At 37.0% G+C, this 18729-nt stretch overlaps 1 protein-coding gene across 1 annotated transcript in view; it reads left to right on the top strand.

Moving 5' to 3' along the window:
- Positions 1-18729, top strand: part of LOC150108197 (BAI1-associated protein 3-like) — a 709720-nt gene that overhangs the window by 591752 nt on the left and 99239 nt on the right. The window contains exon 25 of the mRNA XM_090390426.1: positions 2776-2844. Within this exon, the coding sequence (XP_090246552.1) occupies positions 2776-2844 (69 nt within the window). The remainder of the gene's footprint in view (positions 1-2775; positions 2845-18729) is intronic.

An 18729-nucleotide genomic window follows, 5' to 3' on the forward strand; every position in this document is an offset into this window, starting at 1 on the left:
CCCTCCAATATAAAGCCTTCCCCTTATATAAAGAACAAGCCAGGAGAGTGACTCAGTTAGTAAGGAAAACAAAAGTTCAGTATGAGTAGAAATTGGGAAATCAAGTGAAGAAAAACCCTAGAGAGTTTTCTTGATATGTGGCAAGAATGATCATGGTAAGATGATGTTAATGGATGAAAGTGGTAGAGTGGTAACTGCTGCGGAAGACATTGTTAAGGTATTCAGTGATCCATTTATAAAGGTGTTTCATCCTGATTAGGGTGGAATCATGAGGAACTTAAGTGTAGAGGACATAAGAGAGGATGGCTTAATTGTGAGTGAGCAGGAGGTTATTTGAGGAAATAAACAAACTTGATGTTAATAAGGCAATAGAACTTGATGACATATTACAACGCATCTTAATGGAATGTTCCAGGGAATTGGAATTGGCATGCCTGTTTAATAATGTTCCAAGGGAGTGGAAGGAAGGTAAAATTGTTCCACTGCATAAAGGTGGTGATAAGGCTGTAGCTTCAAATTATAGGACAATCGGTATATCTGGAGTTGTGGTGAAAGTATTGGAGAGATTGGTGAGAAGAAGGATACAGAAAGGGTTGATAACAGCAGCATTCTCTGTCATCATAGGTCTGTTAAAGGGACATCATGTTTCACTAACTTACTTATGTACTATAACAAGGTGAAAAATACCTTGGACCGGGAAGATGCATATATGGTGGTTTACGTGGATTTTGCAAAAACTTTTGATAGACTCCACATGGCAAGCTGGTAAATAAATTGAAACATATGAGATTGGATAGCAGGCTTCTGAGTTGGATCAGTAACTCACTGTCAGATAGGTATCAGAAAGTTGTATATAGGGGTACAGTATCCCAAAAGAGGAAGGTCACTAGTGGTGTACCGCAGGGGTCAGTTTTGGGACCATTGTTGTTCAATTTATATGTTAAAGATATTGGGATGGGCTTAACTAGTGATATGCAGCTGTTTGTGGATGATACAAAACTGGGGAGAGTAATGAAGAGTCAAGTGTATGTTATGGCTTTAAAAGAGGACTTGAATAGATTGCATGAATGGGCAGGTAAGTGGAACTATTAGTGCAATGTTGCAAAGTGTAGGGTTTTTGAGATTTGGTAAGGAACGATGGGATGCGAAGTATATGCTTGGTGGGGAAACTTTAAAGGAAGTAGAGGAGATGAGAGATCTAGGAGTGATGGTGGACAAGGACCTGAGGGGGCCACATTGCGCAAGTTGTAAAGAAATCACATCGGAAAATGGCAATGGTGCAGAGGACCCTGACATACAGAAATATAGAGGTTATGATACGATTCTATAAGGCCTTGATCTGACTTCATATGGATTATTGTGCACAGATTTGGTCACCAGGTTTTCATGGTGATGAGGATATGTTGGAAGGATCCAGAGAAGATTCACAACGGTGGTCAGTGGTCTTTGGAATGTGGAGCACGAGGACAGATTGAGAGAAAGTAAGTTGCAAAGCTTTATGAATAGGAGGAAGGGGGGGGGATATGATTGTTGAGACATATAAGTAGTCAGGGACTGTTATCAGATTGACATGAAAGAGATTTTTCATAGAGTGGGGGGAGGGGAGAACAAGAGGCCATCACTAGAAACTGTATAAGGATGGTGTGAGGAGAAGGTTCTTTGCATGGAGATTGGTTGGTGAGTGGAATGCATTGCCTGAGTGTGTTGTGAATGTAGACACATTTAATCAGTTTGAAGCACAGTTGGATGAACCTCGTGTGCAATAGTGTGTACCTCTCATGATTAGTCTCTGACTCAATAGAGGTCAGATGTTAATAATGATAATAATAATATACAGGTAATCAGAAGGTGCCACACCTTATTATTAAAATACTCCGGATAAGAAACAGGTTTTGCAAGGTTTTTCACTTGGTTGTATTTTAAATTAAAGCTGCCAAGAAATTATATGCTTGGTTTAATCCTTTATTCAAGTGTAAGCAAGTAATATTTCTTCATGAAGTATCTTCATGACTGGGTGACTTGTATATAGAGGTTAATGAATTCACATCAGTTGCCTTAGTATCCCACTGTGCAAGGCACACACCCTTTCAGATGTGATGATGCTATGCATTATGCGAATAATTTATTTGCATCTTTAATTTAAAGTATAGTCAAGTGAAAAAACTTTCAACCGTGTTATTCTGATTAAGCTAATAAAATATAAATTCAGGGTTAGTACCAGAAAGAGAGGATGATCATGATAAAATTATATAAATTGCTAACAGGAGTTTGTCATATATATATATATATATATCATAAACTAAGAGAATAGGAACCATCACTGGAAGTTGAAAGAAAAGAGATAGAAAATATGGCAGTATGGATAATTCTTTTACATGAGACTGGAAAGTGAACTAAGTTGTCACGGGACATCTCATGATGAAACCTATTTCTGTGAAAGTCAAATGACAATAATAATCATATGAAAAGAAGCTATTATTTATTCATTGCTGATTTAACAGTAGAATTATAAAACGCACTCCTCTTGTAATATAATGAGTCATGCAACATTATTGTAAATCCTCTCCCTAATTATAAATATTTGTAACACATTTTCTCATTATTGTTCTAATATTTTATATTTCATAATTGTTGTAAATTCAATACACTGATAAAATTTATCTTTAATTTATCATGCCTATTTAACAATACAATGATAATGTCTTTTGTAAAATTAACAAAATGCTATAATAACTCACATGGTATGTATTTTTGCATAATATTTATATACTCTAGATGAGACCAGATATAGAAAAGCACATTTTTCATTTGGCCTGTTCACCTGAGAAGCTAGCAGCCGAAAAGGTAATTTTTTTTTTCTTTTCATTATGATTGTAGCATGTGTTGGGGGAAACAAGATGCAGACATATATTATTGAGCTATTTTTGTTTGTCAGTTGGCTTAGGATAAATATCTTATTATCTTTATATGGGTTTTTTCCGATTGAAGATAAGTTAGCCAATCTCATACGGAGGTGGCAGTGTTTTTTCTCCTGGGAACTTGGGTTTTTCGTCCCACATACAGAAAAATCGGCCTTCAGGACGTGCAATTTATTGACAAAAAATACTAGTGGTGGTGGGCACTAGATGAAGTTGGTGTAGATGATGGAGACGGACAGTTGTAGAGTAGATGCCTTCCCTCGATGAGTCCTTGGAGGCATCACGAAATAATAATCATGATAATTAGAACCATATGATAGTTATTTGGAGTATATGGTAGTACAGTTTTGCTGGCTACGTTGGCAAGTGATTATCATATCCACTCTCCAATCAGCAGGTTGCAAGTTTGAATCCTGCCATGGAGATGGATATTTGTTATATGGTCTTTAGGTGGTTAATGAATTTCATTGCTGAGTGCGAGATCACTGCTCTGCTTATTGGATGCTCGAAGTGGCTTGAAAAAAAAATCCATTTTTTAGTGTCATAGTTGCTCTTTTGTCTGAAAAATAATTTTTTGCAAGGTAGAGTAAGTTTTTAGGGTATTTTAAATCTATTAATTGATTGATTATGGCTGGCCGTCACACAGCATTGAAGGCTCCTTGTACATCGAGTGAGATCAGTAGTACGGCTTTTTTTTTTGCTGTAGACTATGTTCTGCAAAATCTTTCACCTCTGTAATTGCATCTATTGTGCTGAACTGAGATCTGAATGCGTATTGATTGCTGTTTAATAAGTTTCTTGAGTAGATGTAGTGCATTATTCAGTTTATTAGAAGTTTTTCTAGTACCTTACCAGCAATGTTTATAAGGCTGATTGGTCTGTATTTGTTAGTTTTCGTCAGATGTTTCTTTTCCTAGTTTGATTATAGGTATAAGTTTTGAGTTTCTCCATATCGAAGGAAATCGTCCTCTTTTTAGGCATTTGTTGTAAACTGTTGTTATGAATTCGGGGAATTCGAGAAACGCTGTTAAGAGTATGTCGCTGCTTATTCCGTCTTCTCCAGGAGTTTTTCTTGGATCCATTCATCTTAATATTGACTCGATTTCATTAGTCGCAAATGAGTCATCATCAGGAAAGTCTGTAAGTTTTGTGGATTTCTTCATCTGTTGATTCATCGTCGTCGGGAATAAACTTCTCTTCATAATAGCTGCAGTTTCTACTAAGTTTTTAGTGTAGGTGCCGTCTGTTTTCTTGATACTTGATAATATAGGTGTTGTCTTATTCTTGCTTGCTGCTAATTTATATATGCAATTCCAAGGATTCGATACGGTTGAAACTGTACAAACTTTTTTCCATGATTCTCTTTTCGCATTTGTAATTTTGGACTGATAGCTGTATTTGACTTTATAGTAGTTCTGTCTTCTGCTCTCTCTGAAATCTTGGTTATTGTATGTTCTTTGGTATAGTCGTCTGAGAGTGTTGACACGTTTTTCTTAGGACTGTTAGTTCGTCGTTCCGCCACGGTACTGATTTTCTTCCATCGATGATTAGCTTCTTGGTTGTTCTGAGTGTTTGATCGCTGGATTTTTTCAGACCTGATGAAAGTGCAGAAGCAAGGAAGTCTATATCAGTTTGTGCTGATGCCCAGATGGCTAGGTTTTTGTCTAAGCTGTTTTTTGCTGTTAGCATTAAATTGATGTTCTGAGATTAAGCATGAAAATTCTCTTTTTAATGCTTTTATAAATTTCTCTAGGTTGGTTTTATTGCTGAAGTATTTGATGTTAACGCAATGGTTTTTGTTGTCTCTTCCATTTAATTTTTTGTTACTGATGATGAAACTTATTATGCGATGGTCAGAACAGCTTTCCTCTTCTTCGTATTTCCATTCAGAAACCCGGGTATAATAGCGTTGTTTGCCATTGTTAGATCGATGAAGCTGCTTCCTCTGGTATTTTTGAATGATGGAGTGTTACAGTCATCGTTTAGTATGTGTAGGGAATTTGATGCTATGAACTCTTCCAAATTTTTACCTCTATTGTTTGTGCTCGCATTAAACCATAAAACTGAATGGGCATTGCTGTCTATTCCCATAATTAAGCCACGGTTGATGGTAAAATCCACGATGTTGCCCATTTTTTCTAAGTCATATTTTATGTCGGTGTGATAGTTTACCGAGTTGCTAACAGTTGCACCACCTTGCTACAGTCCTGAGGATATTTTCAGGTACAAACTTTGTTTGCCCACACTTGAATAAAGGATTAAACCAAGTGCAAAATAAACTTCCAAGATCTTTCTCTAAATCCAGAGTAATTTAATAATAAGGTGGTACACCGGTTGGAAACTCATATAGGTAAATATGACCTCTCTGTTGCTTCTGCCTTAGTGTCACCACCTCTGGGTCTGCCTCCCACTGACAAGACCTCAATAAAAAAAGTCGAAACCGGTCTGGGTAGTGGCCCTCAATGCATAGTAGTATACATGTCTGCAAGGACATGTGCTTTGCATGGTGAGAGATACCGAGACAAGGAGTGATGAGAACTTGGTCCACCTTTGCACCGAGTTGCCAACAGTTGCACCACCTTGCTATAGTCATGAAGATATTTTCAGGCACAAACTTTGTTTGCTTACACTTGGATAAAGGATTACACTAAATTTATTATAGTTTAGATACATACTTGCAGCAAAAGGTTTAATTCCTCTGTATGTAATTTCAATAAGTACAGAGTCCTCGTTGCTGTGCTGAGAAATTAATATTGCCTCGACTTCAGGGTTGACCACGAGTATTGCAGCTCTCTTTCTTTCCTTCAAATCCTTTGGAAAATATTTTAAAATTACTTGGAAAGCCACATATTTTGTTGTTGATGTTGTAGGGTTCTTGTATTAATGCTAGTCCTATATTTTTTCTATTTATGAATTCTGTTAAGTTATCGACAGCCTTGATAGAGCATTGTAGATTTATTTCAAGACATGTCAGGGAAGTAGTGCTGTTTCTACACGCTTTATTATTGCTTTCCATAATCTATGTTTTGAATTTTGAGCTGTTTGTAGTAGTTGTATGTCGGGCAGTCTTTGCTTAATGGCATGTGTTTTCAGTCGCTTTTGGTTTTGGCATGCTTGTTGTGATTTTGGCAATTTATGCAATTCATCTCGGACTTATTTCGTGGGCACTCGCTGAACTTATGTTCTTTAGAGCAGAATGGAAAGGTTGCTTTTTTTTTCCCCTGCAGCCTCGTGTATGATGGTGAAATTTATTGCAGTTAAAGCATCTCAGAACGCTTATAGTCTGTGCAATGGCAAATTCTCCATAGGATTTTGACACTGGTTTTCAACAGTTTGGTCCTCACCTTTGGATCGACTTCTATGATCAAGTTTCTTTTGTTCGTTTGTTTATTTGTCATGAGAAATTTCTGTGTCATCTTTGTGTCGCCGATGAAGAGTTCTTCGTTCTGCATGCGGATTGAGTCTATTGTGTTGTCTGTATCTATTTCGCTGAGCATATCATATATTATCAGCCTTGGAAGATGTTTCTTACTCGGATTTGCTATTAATGTGCCTTTGCATTCCTTAGATATTTCGTTATGTAGCAAGTCTATATCAGTCTTTTCTTTAGATTCAATTAACACTCCTCCGTTATTAATACTTTTCATTTTTGTGATTCTGATTTTTATTTTCTTGAGTCTATTTTTTCTTTAATAAGATTTTTCGTTTCTTCGCTGTTTAGTTGAGCTATCGGTTTGACTATTAATCAGTGGCGAATTCTCCATGCTTGCTGCACAAGCTCATTAATTGAGAAAGAAGTAATATTTATCTGTTAATAAATGCACGCATTTATAAGCATTCCATTTAGGCTTTTATTTTTGTAGACAGAAGAGGTCTTAAGCTTGCATAGCAATAATTAAGCTTTGCCTTGTGTATCGAAGGCCGATGTTTGCTCGTCTAGTTTTCAAAGTTACCTTGGCTTGCTCAGTTGTAGATGCTTCCAGGTCCTTGCTGCAGCACTGTGATTTCATGTGCGAGCATACCCATTTCTGCTCCCTTCACGTCGTCTTAAACACAAGGCCATACACAGTCAAAGTAGCTCTAGCCAGTGGACTTCAGCCAGCCTTTACAAGTGTGCGTATTGCTTGGAAAAATTAAGTTATATGCTTGTAACTTAATTTTTAAACCAACTTTTTATGATGATGTTATTGACCAGTTCATAAAGAAGAACCGTAGGGTAGAATTTGTACTGAAGTAGCTAAATTGAAAAAGATAGAATATCATTTGTAAAATAAATGTTTTATTTGTATAAATACAGGTAACCCTCATATAACGCAGATGTTAGGTTCCATAAAAATGCGGCATTATATAAATCGCGTTATCGAGACTCAGATCGCAAAGAAAAAGTAGGGTTAGGTTCCAAAATCGTTTTTTTTTAAAGAATATATAAACGATGACATATCCAACAAAAAAATATTTTTGTTTAATTCAGGTAATTCATGTAAGTTAAGAAAACAAATAACCTACAAAACAAATACATAGTATAAAATTATAAAAAATTATAAATTGTACGTAAACTTCATTGCACGTAATACATAAATGTTTTAGACAAAACAAAATAAAGTGTATATTTTAATCGTTATCACTCTCTTCAAAACTAACATTTCGTAGATGTTCTTTATTTACGAGTGGCCGGACGTCGTCATCACTTGAAATCTCTTGGACATCATTTGTATAATTCTCACTGTACTTCAGTTGGTTTAGTTATCAAGAAGTCAGTAATAAGATCTTGCTTACCACTATGCTGCAATTTTTTATTAAGTTCATAATACGGAGCTAAACAAATATCCAATTGTTTCGATAATTTTCCAGAGGGTTCCATTGGGAGATCATTATCCATAAAATAACTTTCTTGCCAAGTCCAATCCTTCTGCTAATTTTTTAAACTGAATTCTGTAAGGGATTTATCACGATCAGAATCTTCGGCAGAACTTTCCCCGCCATTTGGTTTGACATCATCTATTAATTGTACCAGTTCCCCCTCATTTAAATCTATTTCTCCATCAATTAATTCACTGATTTCGTTTTCAACCATATCGCAAAAGTGCTCTAAATGACCATTACTATAAAAATATTTTTTTACTTAAAAAAAAAAGCATTACATATTGTATGTAACTCACCAAAAAATAGGTCTGCATGGTTAGCCTAGTGACTTTGCGCTTCGCAATCATATACCTGAGGAAGGAGTGTCCTGGGTTTGATTCCCGTCGTCGACGTGAGGAGCTTAAGGATCTTCCTCAGCCATAGCCAAGTTAGCCAGTCTGGGGCGTAGACAGCAGGGTTTTTTCCCCCAGTTTATCTAAGTTTTTCATCCTGCAAGCAGGCAAACCGGCCCCGTGAACACACACGGATCTACAACCATAAATACAATAAGGGGGCTCAACTCACCCCAAAAGGGATGGGGTAGAAAAGGGAGGAAACTCCATATGAATGAATAAATAAAACAAAAAATAAAGTGCTCAGCTTGAGATTAACACACTTATGATTTTTAATGCGCTTTCCTGGCAGAAAACGAAGACAATTTTCAACAATAAATACTTTATACAGTAAACAATTGATGTACATGCTTGCCTAAGGGGTATTTCCCCTAATATAAATTCGCTGCTTATAATTACATGTGCGATATGGGCAGACGCAAATTTAACGAAGATAAAATTTGATTTTTGAATCGCACGTTGAAAAATATATGAAAAGATAAAGGGTTACTACAGTTTGTAGACTGTCTTATATCAAAACTATGTTATATAAGTACCTCGTTCAACAGGGTTACTACAATTTGTAGACTGTCTTATATCGAAACCGCGTTGTATAAGTACCACGTTATACGAGAGTTACTGTATATAGTTTTAAATGATGTAATTCATTATTCCGCTAATCAGACTTCAATCACACCTTTTACTCCCTGAATAATAACAAGAGCAAGCGTGAATTTCAAGACCAGCATTCACCCATGCTATTAATTTATAGCAAGGATTGTCTTCGGATTCGTCTTTGTTTTTAGCATTGATTTTAACTACTTGCGAGTATAGCTTAGTAGGCTGAGCTAAGTTAGGCTGTCCCTGGTTGTTTGTAGTAGGCTGTTGTTCTATCAATGCTTTAGTTGCATTTTTCATTTTATTAAATACCTTTGTTATTTTGCTGACTGCAGTTAATGTGTCCTTTTTAAAATCATTTCTTAGATTGCCGCTTACTTTGGCAACGTTACGCAGTTCGAACTCTAATTCGTCCCGTGCTGCCATCTTAATGTTACTTAAAGTTGTGTGAGTTATTGCTTTCCTATATTGAACTGCTATGCTTTCTAAGATACAGAGATTAAGATAGTGTACTTGCAGTTTTTCTGCTTCTTCCTAGACGTGACGCTTCCATTGAATTAGGCTTCAGAGGGTTGTTTCTTGTGTCCTTTGTATATCATTTTTTTTTTATATCTCCCAGTGGCAACAGTTGGGAAAAGGGGGAAGAGTTAGCCCTTACTGTAGCAGCTAATCCTATTATGACCGGTTTGAGATAGCTGAACACAGCATTATTCAGTTCAAAAAGATGGAATAAAATTTCAATCATACAAGCATAGAGCTATGAAACTATAGAGTAAATTACTCACTGTTAGATAGAGCACTGTACGAGCTATCAGTCGATACTAGATACATCCAGTTTTTCTGTTCAATACCGCACAAAATCAAGGTAAAAGCAGGAGCGATTTCAGGCACGTTGGTTCACATCCGAGCTTTGTGTGTGTGTGTGTGTGGGTGGGTGAGCGTGTGCACGTGCATCATGTTCAGAATGTTCACATCTTTCTTTTACCTTACATTTATGTGGCTTATGTCAATAATTATTAAAATGTATCTTGTTTGTTTTGTAAAATCAAATGATTAAAATGTTCATATACTATAAAAAAAATCCCTAATAACATCTTTATTTCTCACAATACATGTTGTGTTATGTAAATATTATTATTATGATTGCTTGGGAACTTTCGTGTAATCCAAAAACTCATTACAGGAGATTGGCACTATGTGCAATATCTGTTATACCTCCCATCGAACAAATTGACTGATAGACTCACTCTCAATAGAATCTGTAAACCATAAATAACTATTACTCTACACAATCTTGCACCATTTACAAAGAACTGAATATTTCCTTTCAAATCATTTCCTATATCATTTATGTACAAATTAAATGGCAATGATCAAAGCACATAGTCTTCCAGTATACTGGTTTCTTGCTTTCTCCTGGATTCTGCCCTTCCTTATATTACTGTTTGGTAACTGTCCGTCAGCATCCTCATATCTGTATCACCAGCTTTATATCGATCCCTGATTGTTCCAATTTGTGTTGGTGAATTTCATATGGTATCCTGTCAAAAAGCCTTTGCAAAATCCAGCAGTATCATTGTATCTCCATTCCCTTTATCAAATTCAGCCATTACTATATTATAAAAAAAATTAGCAAATTACTGAGGTATAACCCACTCTTGAAAGTCACACTGACCACCCATAAAGCATTATATTCTTCATGTTGAAAGTTTTTTCACTTGGTTATATTATACTATAAATTAAAGATGCCAAGAAATTATATTCTTGGTTTAATCCTTTATCCAAGTGTATGCAAACATGAAGTAACTTCACGACTGGGCTACTTGCATATAGCGGCTAATGACTTCACATCACTTGTCTTATTATCCCATAATACAAAGCACATATTCTTATGGTCATGTATAATGCTATACATTTGGGAAAGGTCACTACCCAGACTGGCTTCCCTGTTTAAGTGCAGGGTTACCTCTCCAAAAGCTCATGAGATCCCCCAATAATGAGCGACCTGCAGGATCAAAAAACTCAGAAACTCAGCGTTGTTCCTCTCAGTAACAGGCTCACCCTGTCACCGAGAAGAACTCTCAGTGTTGGCTCTACCCCGTGACACGCCCACCCCCACCACCGAGCAGAGCTATTCATGTTTCATCTGGGGGGGGGGGGGGGTTGACAGCAACAGCCGTGCCTCAGTTAATTTTATGGGGCTACAGCATTGCCATTCATTCTCCCCCCTCAGGACCTGGGTGACAGCAACAACCGTGCCTCAGTTAAAACTTCATGGGCTACAGCATTACCATTCATCACCCAGGCGTCCAACCAGTTTTGACCTTTATTGAGGTCTCATCAGTGGGAGCCAGACTCGGAAGTGATACCAAGGTTGAAATAATGCAGAAGTCATATTTCCATATACAAGTAGTCAAAAAGTGTAACACCTTATTAGTAAAATACTCTGGATTAGAGATATATATGTTGAAAGTTTTTTTCACTTGATTATATAAATTAAAGATGCCCACAAATTATATCATTGGTTTAATCGTGAAATTACTCATGTGCAAACAAAGTTTGCACATGAGTAATTTCACAATTAAATTTTATGATTACACTTGGATAAAGGATTAAACCAAGAATATAATTTCTTGGTATCTTTATAGGTATAACAAGAGAAAAAATTTTCAACATCTCTCTCTCTCTCTCTCTCTCTCTCTCTAATCCAGAGTATTTCAGTAATTAGGTACAAATTAGCAAGATACAAATTGGCCTTTTAATTTACTACTTCAGTCTTGAAACCTCCTTTATGCAGTGGAATTTTTTTGTTCTCTTTCCATTTCCCTGGAATTTACCAGAGGTGAAACTTAAAGTAAACAGACTCATCAGAGCAATTCTAAATTTTTGCACATTCTCATTATAGTTGAGCTGATATCTCATCTAATCCCATAGTCAAAAATTTCATTAAGTTTCTGCAATGTCTTAAGTATTTCTGATTCAGTTCCTGTCACAGCAAAATCCTTACTTGAATAATAGATCCTTGGAAAGTTGCTCAGCAAGTCAACTATTTTGTTTGCTTCGATCATCTCATTACCATAAGCACTTATTAAAGTGTCCTTCCATAATAATTCTTTCTTTTACTTGCCACATAGGAAATGAGCTCGTTGGGATTTTCAAAATTGTTTGTAGCAGTCTTTTCACTCTGCCTGGATGGAATTTATGGTATTTAGAAGATACACTGGAATAGGCTCATGTAATTCAGTTTTGTTTTCAATCATATATTTTTTATTGGCAACATTTGACAAAACATTTTAACTAATAATAATTAGTTAATTAGTGAAATGTCATCAGATTTAGTATGTACACTCTTAAAATTTGTCAAGTTGTTTCAGTTTCATTGATTATTTGAATGGCAAAAGTAAACAAAACAAAAAAAGCTACCCTTGGAAGTTGTACGAGAAGGTATGAGCATGGATATAACATGTGGATGATAGCATCTATTATTATTATTATTATTATTATTATACATACATACATACATACATCTTCAAGGCCCACCTTTCTTAATTGACTCATGGGGGGGGGGGGGGGGGGCAGCAGCTGCAAGAGGAACTTCCAATGGTCACGATCCTCTGCAACCAAGCTCAGGTGTTCTGGTGGAATTTCTAACCAAGCCAAAAAAACTAACCATAACTCTCATTCAGAGTATTTTAATGATATTAATTATTATGAATTTCCATGAATTTGTTCTTATAATGAAGAGACTAAATGTACACAAATTTAAGAAACATGATAAAGGAAGTAATAGAGAAGTTAAGCTTGAAGTTAAGCCTGGTTGGAACTTATGGCAAGATGGTGATAAAACTGGAAGATATAATACTGACTACTATGTATACAGTGGAAGAATAACATCACAAGAAATTCAACAAGCAGTGCATCAGGGGATTTCCTCTCAAAACTATGAAATAAAGATGGTATTTCTTAAATATTTGGGCATTCGGCTCATCAACTGACTTTTAAGATTGTTTAGCAATATCTGGCAGCAAGAAGAAACACCAGAAAGTTGGAGTAAGGCCGTTGTAATTCCATTATGAAAAATGCAGTAGGTGCAGCTGAAAACTGTAGAGGAATCAGACTCATAAATGCTGGTTACAAATTATATCCATTAAGTAAAAACTGTTAATAACAGTTAAACTGCTATAAGAGTTGCTATGCATTTCACAATGTCAAATTGACTGGCGAGGCTGCAGCTGGAACATTGCCACTTGATCTCTACAAAGTAAAAATAGCAGAAGGCGGTAGATTTACAAGTGAATGTAGCAGTAGATTTGGGCTGGAGAGTAGATGGAGCACAGCTCCATCATACACAACTTGCTGATATCATTTAAAGAACCAATCTCCAATCCATCTAACCAATATACTATCTGTGTATCTATTCTTGTCCTCTGCGCTTGTACACAAACTTATCATGTGGTAATCTATCAAATGCTTTTGCAAAGTCCAACAATACCATAGTATATGATTCTCCCCAGTGGCGCACCCAGAAATGGGGCCAGGGGCCTTTCCCCCTCAAAGAAAAAAGGAAAAAAACACTAGTAAATTTTCCAAAAATCTTTTCCTAATTAAAATTCATTTTTTTATATTTATGTTGTGTCATGTCTTCTATTTCTATACTACTTATGAATTAGCGATCATTGCAGATGCTCAGTCATAGGTCGTATGTGATGCGTAGTATGTATTCTCAAATAGTCTACTCAACTTGGCCCCTCCAAGATTAAATCCTGAGTGCACTACTGATTCTTCCTTAATCCAACACATTCGTCTCCTTATCATAAAACATAAGCAGATTGCTAAAACACACCTGTCCTCCACAAACCTATGCTGACCATCACAGAGAATCTTATGTTATAAATTATATATTTAGTTTAATCCTTTATCCAAGTGTAAGCAAACAAAGTTTGCACCTGAAGTATCTTCAGGACTGGGGAAACTCATGGTAAAGGTGGACAAAGCTTTACATCACTTGCCTCAGTATACCATAATGCAAAGCACATCTCTTTGTGGATGTGTATTATGCTATGCATTATGGGAAGGGTCACTACCCAGACCAGTTTCCCTGTAATAGGTGCGAGGTTACCTCTCCAAAAACTTGTGAGATCCCCCCAGATCACCCAATAATGAGTGACTCACAGGATCAAAAACTAGCTTTGTTCACCTCAGTAACAGGCTCACCCTGTCATCGAGAAGAACTCTCAGCATTGGCTCTACTCTGTAGCAAGCTCACCACGCCACCAAGCAGAGCCGCTCATATTTCATCTGAGGGGCAACAGCCAAGCCTCAATTAGCTTCATGGGCTACAGCATTGCCATTCAATATCCCCCCACTACCTGGGTAGCAGCAACAGCTGTGCCTCAGTAAACTTCATTGGCTACTTCATTGCTATCCACCACTCAGGCGTCCAACCGGTTTCGACCTAGAGGTCTCGTCAGTGGGAGCCTGACCCAGACGTGATACCAAGGGTTGAAGCAATGAAGAAGTCATATTTACCTATATGAGTTGCCAAAAGGTATCAAACCTTATTGTTAAATTACTCTGGATTAGAGAAAGATGTTGGAAGTTTTTTCCCACTTGGTTAGACTATAAATTATATATTTAGTTTAATCCTTCCAAGTGTAAGCAAACAAAGTTTGTGCCTGAAGTATCTTCAGGACTAGGACAATCAGGGGCGGCTCATCCATAGGGGCCGGGCCCCACCTATATTTGTATAACTAGCTATTTCCAACATGTGTTATTGTTTAATAAAAGAATTACTGTAATATTTTGTGGCAATATTGTATAATGCAACTTAGTAGGCTCTCTGGGGCCAGCCACGGCTGGCCCTGTTTTATACGTGTAGAACACAGGGCATGTATGAGGCACATGCACTAAGCGATCGTGTTTGTTTACCGGGCACAACGCTTATCTTGGAGCCAGTTTAGTCTGGCCCAATCACTGTGTTGGCACGTATGTACATAGCACATGATTCTTTGATTGTGAAGCACGTGCACTAGCAAGCGTGTTTGTTTACCAGGCACAACGCTTATTTTGGGGCCATTTTAGTCTGGCCCAATCACTGGCTACAGCATTGCCAGTGATTGGGCAACACTGTAGTATGTAAACAGCGCACGATTCTTTCATTGTCTTATTATTTATTCTCGTTTTTGATCTGTTTTATTGTTTTAATATTGTTGTCGTTTTTTGTTATAATTTATTTTAAAGTTTAAATTTTTATTAGGTCCATAAACAATACATTTTAACTATGAACAAAATCGATAGTTTATTGGAAAAACGTTTCTCGTTATTAAGTCTAGAAGAAAAATTGGAAATCAAATGACTTGGTGCATACCAACACAGAGATGTGCATATTACTCAACAAGATGGTAAAAAAACAAGAACATTTTATGTAACCTGGTTTATTTGCACATTTTCTTAAAAAAAAATTACTTATATATACATAGTATTTCTTCTAAAAACGGCTTGTCATACACTGATGAAAAAAAATTTTTGTCCTGTTTTTATTGTGTTTTGCTTGGTGGTGAGAGCTTGTGGACACTTAAAACATCTTTCTGAGCAAATACAAAAACATGAATCCAGTAAAATTCATATAAACAATGCGGTGCAATTTCAAATGTTCGGTAAAATGAACATCTTATCTTCCATTGTCCTAACAATTTTAAAAAATTAATAGCTCAATGCATCAGTGGATTCTGACTAAACATTATTGTAATAGAAATAATGACTATAAATCAATAATAGAATCCACTATATAAATATAAAAAAATTAAGTTTTTGGCCCCTGGCCCCACCTGTTTCTATTGTCACCAGCCGCCACTGAGGATAACTCATGGTAAAGGTGGACAAAGCTTCACATCACTTGCCTTAGTAAGCAAACTTTGTTTGCTTACACTTGGAAAGATTAAACTAAATATATAATTTATAGTCTAACCAAGAGGAAAAAAAACTTCTAACATCTTTCTCTAATCCAAAGTAATTTAATAATAAGGTGTAACACCTTTTGGCAATTCATATAGGCAGGGGCAAATTCTCCATGCTTGCTATGCTTGCTGCACAAGCTCATTAATTGAGAAAGAAGTAATATTTATTTGTTAATAAATGCATGCATTTATAAGCATTCCATTTAGGCTTTTATTTTTATAGACAGAAGACGTCTTAAGCTTGTACGGCAATAATTCAGCTTTGCGTTGTGTATCGAAGGCTGATGCTTGCTTGCCTAGTCAAAGTTATCAAGCCAAGGTATTGCAGGTCCTCGCAGCAGCACTGTGATTTCATGTGCACGCATAACTATTTCCGCTTCCTTCACGTTGAATTAAACACAGGCCATACGGAATCAAAGTAGCTCTAGCCAGTGAGCTTCAGCCAGCCTTTACAAGTGTGTGCTGCTTGGGAAAATTAAGTTACAACCAACTTTTTATGACGATGTTATTGACCAGATCATAAAGAAGAACCATAGGGTAGAATTTGTATTCAAGTATCCAAATTGAAAAAGATAGAATATCATTTCTAAAATAAATGTTATATTTGTATGATTAAAAGTACATAAATTTCTAAATATATAGGTTTAAATGGTCAAATAATTCATCATTCCACTAATCAGACTTCAATCACGCCTCTCACTCCCTGAATGATAACAAGAGCAAGTGTGAATTTCAAGACCAGCATTTGCCCCTGTATATAGGTAAATATAACTTCATTGCTTCAACCTTGGTATCAGCTCTGGGTTAGGCACTCACTGACGAGACCTTTAGGTCGAAACCGGTTGGATGCCTGGGGTGGTGGATATCAATGCTGTAGCCAGTGAAGTTTACTGAGGCACGGCTGTTGCTGCTACACAGGTGTGTGGGTGTGTGGGGGGGGTGATGAATGGCAGTGCTGTAGTCCATGAAGATGAAGCTGAGGCATGGCTGTTGCTGTTACCCCTCAGATGAAATATGAGCGGCTCTGCTCAGTTGTGTGAGCCTGCCACGGAATAGTGCCAATGCCGAGCGTTCTTCTCAGTGACAGGGTGAGCCTGTTACTGAGGGGGAACAACACTGAGTTTTTGATCCTGCGGGTTGCTCATTATTGGGTGATCTGGGAGATCCCACGAGTTTTTGGAGAGGTAACTCCACATTTATTACAGAGAAAACAGTCTGGGTAGTGATCCTTCCCATAATGCATAGCATTATACATGTCTGCAAGGAGATGTGCTTTGCATTATGGGATACTAAGGCAAGTGATGTGAAGCTTTGTCCACCTTTACCACGAGTTGCCCCAGTCCTGATGATACTTCAGTGCAAACTTTGTTTGCTTACACTTGGATAAAGGATTAAACTAAATATATAATTTATAGTCTAACCAAGTGGAAAAAACTTCCAAGAATCTTATGTTGATCAGCCCAATCCTGTACTCTATTTCTAATCAATTTTTCAAAACACTTTGATCACAGTTGCAGATATACAGACCAGTCTATAATTGGAAATTTTTGTTCTTGAACCATGTATGTGGACAAGGATTATTTTGCCTTCTTTCCACACCTTAGGAATCTTACCCATTGCAAGACTCTCATTGAATAGCCAGTACAAGGGCATTGTGCTGCATTTTTTTCGGTCTGGATACAAGTGTCCTTCAGTAGTGTTGTTGTTGTTTATAATTTGTTTTGCTACTTGTTTTTCTTACTTCTGCTTCTGAAAATGCCGTCCATAAAGAAACGCATCTCGGCAGCACAGAAAGCTTCAGTATGAAAAGAAGGAAAGCATTAACATTAGTGTGAAAAGTGTCTGAATTGATTAAAGTGATTAAAAATGGGAGAGGGTCGGGACCATAGTATGAGGGTTGTTCGATAAGTCGGTGCAAATCTAACAAATGGCACCACCAGTATGTTTCAGGGTTATTTTTAGTTGCTGTCAACTGTTAGAGGATCACACACTAAGTTTCAGTCAGATAGATCTATTACTCTGTATTTGGCGTTCATTTGAATCGATCAAGTACCGTAATTTGTGAAAAATGGATGAGAAAGAATTTCATGTAGCGATTAAACATTACTTTTTGAAAGGCAAAATGGCTCAGGAGACCAAAGCTGAGCTTGATAAGCATTATGGTGAGTCTGCATCTTCAATTAGAATGGTTTATAAGTGGTTTAGTAACTTTCGAAGTGGTCATATGAGCATAACTGATGCTGGACGTTCTAAACATCCTGTTGAGGTCACTACTCCAGAAATTATTGAAAAAATCCATGATATGGTGATGGATGATAGAAGAGTGAAGGTGCATGAAATTGCTAAGGCTGTGGGCATCTCAAATGACTGCATACATAATATTTTACATGAACATTTACATATGAGAAAACTATCCGCAAGATGGGTCCGTGTTTGGTTACACTGGATCAAAAGTGTCAAGGTGTGAACTGTTGCAAGGACAGCTTGAAGATGTCTCAACAGACTCCAGAGGAACTTTTGCATTGTTTCGTAACAGTGGACGAAACATGGATTCATCACTACTACCAGCCTGAGACCAAGGAACAATCAAAACAATGGGTTGCAAGCGGGAATCTGCACCAAAGAAAGTGAAAACCATTCCTTCAGCAGGAAAGGTTATGGCCACAGTCTTCTGGGATGCTCGTGGCATAATCTTCGTAGACTTCTTGGAAAAGGGCAAAATAATTACTGGAATGTATTATGCATCTTTGCTGGATCATTTAAATAATGAAATAAAGGAAAAAGACCACACTTGGCGAAAAAGAAGATTCCTTTTCACCATGACAATTTTCTGTGATTGTGACCACAAAATTGTTCGATTTACACTACGAAGTCCTTTTGCACCCCCCCCCCCCCCCCCCGCTCTCCAGATTTGGCTTCCTTAGACTACTATCTGTTTCCAAACATGGAAAAATGGCTGGCAGGAAAGAGATTTTCATCAAACAATGAGATGATTGCCAAAAG

This window comes from Typopeltis vanoorti, chromosome 3, assembly GCF_054136105.1.
Source record: "Typopeltis vanoorti isolate ZY-2024b chromosome 3, IOZ_Tvanoo_1.0, whole genome shotgun sequence".
Lineage (NCBI taxonomy): Eukaryota > Metazoa > Arthropoda > Arachnida > Uropygi > Thelyphonidae > Typopeltis > Typopeltis vanoorti.